This window comes from Medicago truncatula, chromosome 4, assembly GCF_003473485.1.
Source record: "Medicago truncatula cultivar Jemalong A17 chromosome 4, MtrunA17r5.0-ANR, whole genome shotgun sequence".
NCBI lineage: Eukaryota > Viridiplantae > Streptophyta > Magnoliopsida > Fabales > Fabaceae > Medicago > Medicago truncatula.
The window spans coordinates 24,400,690-24,410,315 of record NC_053045.1 but is presented as its reverse complement, the minus strand read 5'-3'; the positions used below and the strand labels follow the sequence as shown (position 1 = coordinate 24,410,315).

Genomic DNA, 9,626 nt, shown 5'->3' with positions numbered 1-9,626 from the left:
TTTGTTTGTATGTCCAAATTTTCTTTTGAATGGGCTAATTATTATTGAACACAAGCATCTCGAGCACAAAAGTGAACCAAAAAGAGTTAATTACATGGAAGGTGAAACAAGAATTCAACCACACTCAATGAATGTCACAAATACAAAGTACTTTCCGTGAAAACTTAAACAGGGAATTGGAAACAACAAAAGAAAAGCATATACTATAAATCCACACTAATTCCCGCAATATGCAACAATTTTATTATCCAATCAAGTGATTCTTAAATTCTAACAATACTACCCTAATCACAGTATAAAGTACCGTTTGGTTATTCAAGATCCTTTTCTGCATCTTTCTAATTTAAATTAATTTATCACTTCTATTAACCCTAAACCAAACACATGCAATCATTATTAATTAGTAAGGGATCCTAGGTACACCCTAGAGAGATTTTGAATTTGGGATAAGACTATGTTACCTTGCAATTTTCATGGTGACTCTAAACCCTAAAATGGTGGATTCTTCTTTCTCCTCTTTTGTTGCGATAAGGGTTGCTGCTCCCTTTAATTTCTCTCCCTCAGCATGTTTGTTCTCTCTTTTGGCCTCTCCTCTTCTCTTCCTTCCTTGCGATTCTCCCTCTTCTTCTCCTTCCTTTCTCTTTTACGTTTCAGATCTTCTTTCTCTCCCTCTCTTATTCTTTTCTTTTCTTCTTAAAATGAGGCTTTAGTGTATTATGACTATTTATATGGGGTAAATGGATGGTGGGTCTTTTACTAAAACGACCTTAGTTAAAAGCAGTAATTCCTCCTAATTCTTAATCTTAGTTTTAAGTTTCTTACCAAATGGGTTTGGGTCACTCTAACCTTATACTTGGTCTATGTCTCCAACACTAACCCAAAATTAAAAACATAAGATTTTATAAATAATGTGAATATTCATACATAGATAACAAGTAGTAATAATAATAATAACACAATTATTTGGTTGGGGATGTTACATAATGAAAGCTATAAAACGAATCATAATTACCATAGCAGTATTTTCATGTTACTGCCAAATAAGAAAAGAATCACAATTTCCATTGTACATGTTAACTGTATGCTTACAAAACTAGGTACTCGAAATTGTTCCCTAACAATGTGTTGCTATCCTCGAATAAGCCCCAAGATCAGCTAGTAGATTTCTCAAAGAATCGCAATAGACTTGGTTAACAGAAGTAGACTTCCCTAACATAAAACTAACCATCCTAACCGCTTATTCAAAACAGCTTTAAAATAAGTTGTTTTCATTAAACAAGTTGTTTTGAATAAGCTGTTTTTTAGAATAAGTTGTTTTGCATAAAATAAGCTGTTTTAAAATAAGTTGTTTTGAATAAGCTGTTTTTATTTATTTAAAATAAGCTGTTTTTAAAATAGTTATGGTTAATGGTTCGGTTCGGATAATTGTGGTTACTAACGGTTCGGTTCGGTTAGTGAATTGTTATCAAAATAATAGTTCGATTCGAAAATTGGTTAAATAGTTCAATTAATTTTGATACGGTTCAGTTCGATTAACCGGTTCAATTTGGTTTTTGGTTATTTTTGCCCAGCCCTACCTGCAATAGGCGCACCTGCACCAGCAGCTGAGGGCTGAGTCCCCTAGGCACAAGAGAATAAGATACAGACACAAGAACTCCTGATGTCAACACCAGTACCAACACTAACAATTACTCCCATGAGTCCCCCTGCGCAACACCAACTGATACTACTCCCTCCGGTCTCAAATGTAGGGAAAAAAATAAAAATTTGTGGTCTCAAATGTAAGAAAAAGTATAGTAAAAGCAACCTAATAAATGCTACTATTTCAATTTTACCCTATCTCCATGAGTTCAAAAGTCACTTTCATTAATTATTACTAAAACATGACAAGGGCAAAATTGGAAAGTTGTACATTTTTTAACATGACTTCAATGTAATCAATTCATTTTCTTAATTGATGTGCTTTTTTTTTTTTTCCCTACATTTGAGACCGGAGGGAGTACAGTAGAAGCGGACATAACAACTGCAGGAGCACCTAGTCATAATTTGGTAATATCTCTAATCATTGAAATATCAAATTACAATTATACAGATATATAAACTGCAGATACAGCTAGTTAGATTAAATATAAGCGAAATCTATTACCAACACATTTCATATGTGTCACATTGTTCTGATCACATCCTATGTTTTTTACTTTAGAGAATGGTGCACCCTCAAACCATCATCAAGGAAGAAATATATGGGCAACAACTGAATTTACTGGCTACAGCTGCTAGCAGTCTCAGTGATATACTATTCACTCTAAGCAATTCGGTTTGCAAAATATATAACTAAAAAAATAAAAAATAAAAAAAATCAGTCCAGGTGTATAGATCTGAATAATGAATGAATGTCAATACTTACAATTCTTTCTAAAAAAAATTATCATGGTTTTTGCTCTGAAACATCAATAGAGATGATTTTTTTTTTTAATTATAGAAATATTTAGGAAATGCCGCATAAAGTGTCTCTCAAGCGCTATGATTTACACGTCAAATTTGATCAATTTCTGGGTCTGTGTTTGTTTTCTCCCGAAAGTCATACTCTGTGATGAGTCCAAGATTGTCAACTAATTTGTGATGTCGTTGACAGCCTGCACACTAGTAAGAGGAGCTTCAGATTACTTACAATAGAATAAGTGTTTTCATAACAGTAATGCTGCATATATGTTTATAAAGAATAATGGAATGCGTAAGGTACCTAAAAATCATACTTGGCAAAAAGGAAAGATAAAAGAAAAAAATTGCATACTTAATCCTAAAATTCAACCATTCCATGAATTTTATTGAACTTTTGCAATCGAGCAGCTTCTTTTGTAAGATAAGCACCAAAATAAAATCATGGGAAAGGCAAACAACCGAGAATTTATCTTTCTTTTCATTCGGGTGAAAGTTTGCATTATAATTCTATATCGTACATAATTGAATATATGATACACATTCAGAACAAGCCAGCATGCAAAGCAATCTAGTAACCTATTTTGTACTTGAACACCAAATTAAATATTCAATAGGTAGCTTGGAATATACCTTCTTTACACCTACAATAACTAACAACAACAACCAAGCCTTATCCCACTAAGTGGGGTCAGCTACATGGATCAAATTACGCCGTAATATTCAAAACCATTTTCGGAACCGACTCATTAACCTCTAAATCTACCTTTCTGTTGAAATTTGAGGCCTAACTCATCCTTACAAAACCGGCTTGTAAGGTGAGGAGTGCCTCCTCTATATAAACTCTTCTCAAGAGTCCTATCTATCCGATGTGGGACTAAATCCACCCCCTCAAAGCCAACACAATGAAGGTGTTGGAGGCTGCAATGAAGGCTAACCCAAAGGTCGCAATTTAGGCGACTGGGGGCGGACCGCAATTAAGGCGGAATTTCCAACACGCACCCTCACGCTTTAGCCCGAACCAATGGGTCTGAAGCGTGGACGATGCGGGAATCCCAAAGATAGGACTAGGATAGGCTCTGATACCATGTTGAAATTTGGGGCCTAACTCATCGTTACAAAACCAGTTTTCACACTTTCTTTACACCTCCAAACAAAAAAAAAAATTCTCATTTAAACATATTACAGAATAGAGGAGAGATATGCTACATACACAAAAACAGGGAATGGATGACACAAGTTGACAATTAGTGAAAGGTTATTGTACTGGCAATGATATTCATAACTTAAAACACCATCCAATTTTCAGAGAAAACAAAAAAGGGTTGTTTTAAAACCAGGAATTTGACTAGTTAATTTTGTTCTTAAACAGGTTAAAGCCATTGTCAACAGAACTACAAAACACATTCTTATCGTGAGGCTGAAAAAATTGCTTTCATGAAGTTAAAGCCATTCAAGTCATGGGCGAAACTATGCAAATTAATGCAGTAGCTTTGGCTACCCCATTTTTTTACTTTTATTTGAATAACTTACCCCATTTTTTTACTTTTATTTGAATAACTTACCCTATTTTGTAGTTAGCTACCACAATAAAATATATTTAGCTACCGCAAATGAGTTTATTTGTCAAAAGCTAGTAGAAATAGGAAAATCAAAAGATATTTACTTGTTTGATAGATGTTTTATGTCTTATTTTAAAACTTTTGATCCCATAAACAACTACAAAGAGAGCTTTGTTAACAATAAAAATTGTCAAAATAGCACATAAAATATATTTATTTATTTTTTTAGATTTGGCCACCTCGATAATGGGTGGCTTCGCCGCTGATTCATGTAATCATCAACAACGTCGTTATAGAAAACTACATATGTACTGTAATATACATACTCATTTCTCTTTATTGCATGTGAGGGAATATGAATAAAGAGAAAGAAATAAAAATTATTGAATAAAAACTATTACTAAGACATTAAGTGCAAAAGCATAAGCAAAGTTATATTTATGAAGTTAAAGTAGAGAGAAGCAAATTCTAGACAACATTAATTATACATAACATAATTATATTTGTTGAATGAGAGAGAAAAGAAAGACATATGATGAAAACCGTGAATCGTGCTAAGTAACTTAGAGAGTAAGCTAAAATATATTTACAACGTCAATATAATTATTTACTATTTAATTAAATATTTCCTTCAAAAAAAAAAAATATTAACAATATTAACTCTATCCCTAGCTACATAGCTGAATAAGTAAAAAAAGAACTTCAGCAGGAAAAGTAAAGGCCAGCAAGAACTAGCTACATTAAATATGTAATAACATGATTATATTTGCTCTCGATACAGAATTCCTGCGCTACATGTTCGTTTAAAGGGGAGATCCCTATTCCCCTATCCAATGTATGTTGCCAGTCTTTTGGATAGAGGAGCAGCAGACCCCAAAATAGTATAGCGGGGGTGAGAAAATGGAACACAATTTCTGAAGAATGAAACAAATTACCCAAAATTCATATTTACAATTACAAATAAAAGTCACATGTCTTGAGCGATACCAACAAAATTTAAAGAAACAAACAAGTTAAGCCTCTAAAGCTTTAAGTAATTAAACAAAACAACTCAGATAAGAGTTCTTATCAATAACAAACAACTGAGCCACAGTGAAACAGAGAAACAGAAATTGAGGGGCAGAAACAGGGAGACAAACAGAAACAGATACAGAGGGTTTGGAAACTAGGGAGAGCCTGTGAATACACCGATGGCTGGCGATGGCAGGGGTTGGTTGGGTCCACAGTGTCTGGTTTCACTTCGCAGCAGCGGTAAAGTGAAGAAACAAGAGGGTAATTGTGTGGTCCTTCGCACTGAAGAGAAGACTGGAAATAAAGTTCTTAATCTGGTGAGATCACTATGAGATCGTGATCTAGATTGCAAAATTGGTTAAACTTAACAATTTTATGGGCAATATTGCCTATTTTCCTTTGACACGGGATATGGGTCGGATTTGCACAACCTGACTGATTAAACATCCGTAAATTAAAAGAGCTAAAACCCTTAACGCACCCAAACCCAAGTTCTCTCTGTCTCACTGTCTAGGGAGTCTCTTGTATCGCAGCTCTCTCTGTCTCTCGCAGCTGTCCATGTCTCTCACGACTTTCTTTGTCACTCATGCCTCTCTCTGTCTTTTGTGATTATTTGCTTTTTGGGACTGTTCAATTTATTCTCCTCTATTTTGGGTATGTTTGGTGTGGTCTTTTGCAAACTATTGTTTCTGTTTTTTGTCATTCATGGCTTGTGGTACAAGTAGTAAGGCTCCTGCTGCAACAAGAGTTCAAATGCAATTGTTGGGAGTGGAAGATGCAGAAATCTTCCAATAAATTCTTCTGGTCAAAGACAGGATGTGGTATGGCAACATGGTATTAGTGTGGATGGTGATCCAAGAAATATTAACTGCAAATATCATAAAAATTGTATCCAATAGGTGTTTATCGATTTAAGCAGCAATCAGCATGCACAGAGAAAAATGTTAGAGTGTAGAATCTAGGCAAGAGCTCAATCTTGACAACAATGTCCCTATCCCACTTTACCAAGTTAAAAAGGTCCTATCTTGACCACACCAAAACTCTTAGAATTGGGGTTTAGGGACCAACTTGAAACCAAAAAACCAGTTTATCAGGTATGGGCTGTCCCACTTGTATCACTATTCAGGTCATATCACTATCCACTGTGAGGCTCAGCACACACCCCTTACGCAAAGGACTAGATATCTAGGGAGTTAGCTGAGTGGACTGCCAATGGCCTGACAATGGATGAACCAACATATCTATGATAGACTTCGATAACCATCTAAAAATTTAGGTTAGACCTAACCTAACTCAATCCACAAAAAATTGTAAGGTGAGAGTTGTCTACCATTTATAATCGCTATTAAAGTGTGAAAAATAATGGGGAGAAATATTATGAGTGTGCTTGAATAAAGAACTCAGTTGTAGTAAGGAGAGTAGATCAAACGAAGGATAGTCAGATCACTAGAGATAGAGGTAGACTTCGAAAAACTATAAGAGAAAATATTAAGAGATTAATTAGTTGGATCTAAATATGGTTTATTAACATTATGGCGTAATTTGATCCATGTAGCCGACCCCACTTAGTGGGATAAGGTTTGGTTGTTGTCGTTGTTGTTGTGCTTGACTAAAGCACTCAACAATCTGATATTTATATACAATCCATAATTAACTACATGTTATGTTTACAAGGAGAAATAAATACAACTCCAGCTCCCTGAATACATGAATCTAAACATACATGAATCTTACTATCTCTACCATCAATGCATGACTCTACACACACCACCCTCATGCCTCAGATTGGACACATTACCCAGGTGGCCTGTTACTGGATGACTCAACGGATCCAGAATAGGCTCTTATATTTATTATACATTGAGTCGGGCCTGATTCAACCCACTAAACCGGTTTGTGAGATGGAAATTGCTCCCACTCGTAACAACTATTTAAGCCACGTCACTATCTAGTATGGGACTCTCAACAAAAACAAATAAAATGATTTAAAAATATATTGAAAAAAGTCAAGCATGAATACAACATTAAAAGACAAGGAAAAAAATCATGCTTAATGTTCACAAAAATATGATTAAACATAAACATTCAACATAGATGTCCTACAGGAATAAATAAGTGATAGATACCTGTACAAAAACGGCACCCCTTTCATAAGCTAATCGGTTTACAAGCCTCTCTGTTCTTTCACCGCACAAGTCACATGTAAATTGTACAAGTAAACTTCGTCTTGGAAGATTTAAGTCAATACTAGCGCCCTGCATATGCAAAGTATAATAGTATACTGAGATCATAAATCTTTGGACAGAGCAAATATTTGAACAGAAGACGATGATTGGTTTCTTCCAACAAGATATGATTAATATTGGAAAGTATATACATACATACATGTGTAAAAACATACATACGCAAACATAAAAAGGAAAATGACTGGTACTTCTTATTCAATATACAGTTGAGCCGATAGATGTTCAACAGCCATAACCATTACTTACTCCTCTAAATGGCGAAATGAGATAAAAACAAACAACAATAAAATTAAAAATAAAATAATATAAAAAAAGAAGAAAAAAAACTTCACTTGATAATTGATTAAGAATTGCATGAATATACCCTTAATATATACAAAGATCAAAAGTAGGACACGGGCTGGAAGCTCATGTCCATAAATATTTAATCAATAAACCAATTATTTTGAATGACCGAAGACCAATCAAACAATGTCAACATCACTACTTTACATATATGAAAGGATTAAATGCAGTTCGAAAAAAATGCACATGAATTAACAAGACAAAAACTTATTCTAGTTTGGCAAGCACAAACTAAATTCAATAACTAAGGCCCATATTGGATTACTTCTTAGGCTCTATATTACAGAAGCTTCTCAACTGAGGTGAGTATTTGGTTTCTAACTTACCTAAAGTTCATTGAAGGAGCTTTTGAAAAAGCTGACCAGCAGAAGTTAATTTAGTTATGACCATGGGTTCGGTTTGGATTGGCTTTTGCCTTATGGGTTCTTAACTAACAAAAAAGCCCTTATAAATTTATAGCTATAGTCATAGAGAAGTTCAACAAAACAGCTTCTAAAATTGTTGAGATGTAGAAGCTCTTAACCGTGACCTTAGAGTGTGTTTGGATGAGGGAATGTTTTGAGGGAATGTAATGTTTTGAGGGAATTCAACTACTTTGAGCTGAATTCTATTGTTTGAATCCATCTCAAAATAATTGAATTCCCTCAAAACATTACATTACCTCAAAATATTCCCCTATCCAAACACACTCTTAGAGTTTTATGTATACTCCGTATTCTCTACCAACTGCACTCACAATTCTTTCACATTCAGACAACTTAGTCTAATCATACATCTTTTCTAAGTCAAACAAATCTTCTATAAATGTTTGGCCTTCGCCCCCAACCTTTTTATAAGAAAAAAATATATATATACTCCCTCCGGTCACTATATAGACTACATACATCATTTATTGAATGAACCTAAAAAGTGAACTTTTGCTTGTAATAGTGACCAGAGGGAGTGTAAAAAATATAGAAGATAGATAGCATCATCATCAATCAAATCAAAATTCCAAATTGAAGTAATCTTGCCCTATGCATAAGCTATGAAGCATTGATACGGACACGAACACCAACACTGCTAATAATTTGAGAAAATCTCATAATTCGGTGTAATTATATGTGTTGGTGTCGTGTCGGACGCGGAACACAATACCATAAAATGACTAACAAAAGAGACATTAAGGATGATGTGTTTGTAATTTCGAGCATCACACACGTTTAGGGACCAAAATGATGTGATTACTGGAAAAATGACTAACCGGTTGAGAATTGTTTGATTCTGGTAAAGGGGAAGTGACAGAATCATCACCAAGCAAACCATGAACTCTAAGTACTCGACGCCGACAGGGAAGCTTTTGTGGCACAATCGCAGCAACACAGAATCTTGACCTGGAAGGAGGGTTGAAACGGAGGGAGAGATTAGGTTGGGGGTTTTTGTGTGCAGAGGAAGAGGAACAAGTAAAGAGCGTTGGAAAATTGTATACTGTGCCTGACGCCATTGATTCAATAATCAATGATTTCGTCTTTCAGACTTCTTCCAAATTAATTTAAACACGAAATTATTTCTAGAACCAAAAAACAGTAAAATCAAGAGTTTCAACCACCAACGATCAAACAATCCCGATGTTCAATTAATCTCTATTGGAAGATTAAAAAGTAAATCAAAACATCTTTCATTCACACTCAATTGCTTATAAATAAGTGAATTTTTTCTTCCTTTTCAATAACGCTAGTTTCAATTTTCTTCTTCTTGTTCGACTGTACTAGTTTCAGTTTTACATTGTTGAGGTTAACTTAAATTCAGATTAAGTAGGTTCATGTAAACTAAGTTTACACGTAGATACTTAAACTGATATAACGTATAATCATTGAACAACGTTGAACTTTTAGATGTACACTTAAACTCAGTTTACATGACCTACTTCAACTGAGTTTATATAATTTTTTTAAGAAATTTTGGTTTTTTAATGGCCTATTAAGGGTGTTTTTCGGATTCTTTTTTTTTACGAAGATGCAAATCAAACCGAAAATTTTATAGG

General features: G+C 34.3%; 1 protein-coding gene across 2 annotated transcripts; it reads right to left on the bottom strand.

Moving 5' to 3' along the window:
* Positions 1-2,313: 2,313 nt before the first annotated feature.
* LOC25492041 (uncharacterized) lies at positions 2,314-9,164 on the bottom strand. 2 transcript variants are annotated; one of them, XM_013600091.3, is made up of 3 exons: positions 8,847-9,164; positions 7,139-7,267; positions 2,314-2,636 (listed from the first exon to the last, which is right to left on the bottom strand). In XM_013600091.3, exons 1-3 carry the CDS (start codon positions 9,084-9,086, stop codon positions 2,613-2,615), a joined length of 393 nt encoding a protein of 130 aa, XP_013455545.1. In that variant the 5' UTR covers positions 9,087-9,164; the 3' UTR covers positions 2,314-2,612. The 2 variants fall into 2 exon arrangements, with proteins under 2 accessions (XP_013455545.1, XP_013455546.1); XM_013600092.3 differs by having other exon boundaries at positions 2,314-2,643; positions 8,847-9,162.
* Positions 9,165-9,626: the final 462 nt, after the last annotated feature.

Excerpts from the sequence above, each read along its gene's own strand:
- LOC25492041 (XM_013600092.3), bottom strand. The coding sequence starts at position 9,086 with ATGGCGTCAGGCACAGTATACAATTTTCCAACGCTCTTTACTTGTTCC. Across the intron at positions 7,268-8,846 it reads AATCAAACAATTCTCAACCG|GGCGCTAGTATTGACTTAAA; the intron begins GTTAGTCATTTT and ends TTGCATATGCAG. Across the intron at positions 2,644-7,138 it reads GGGGTGCCGTTTTTGTACAG|TGTGCAGGCTGTCAACGACA; the intron begins GTATCTATCACT and ends TCCTCTTACTAG.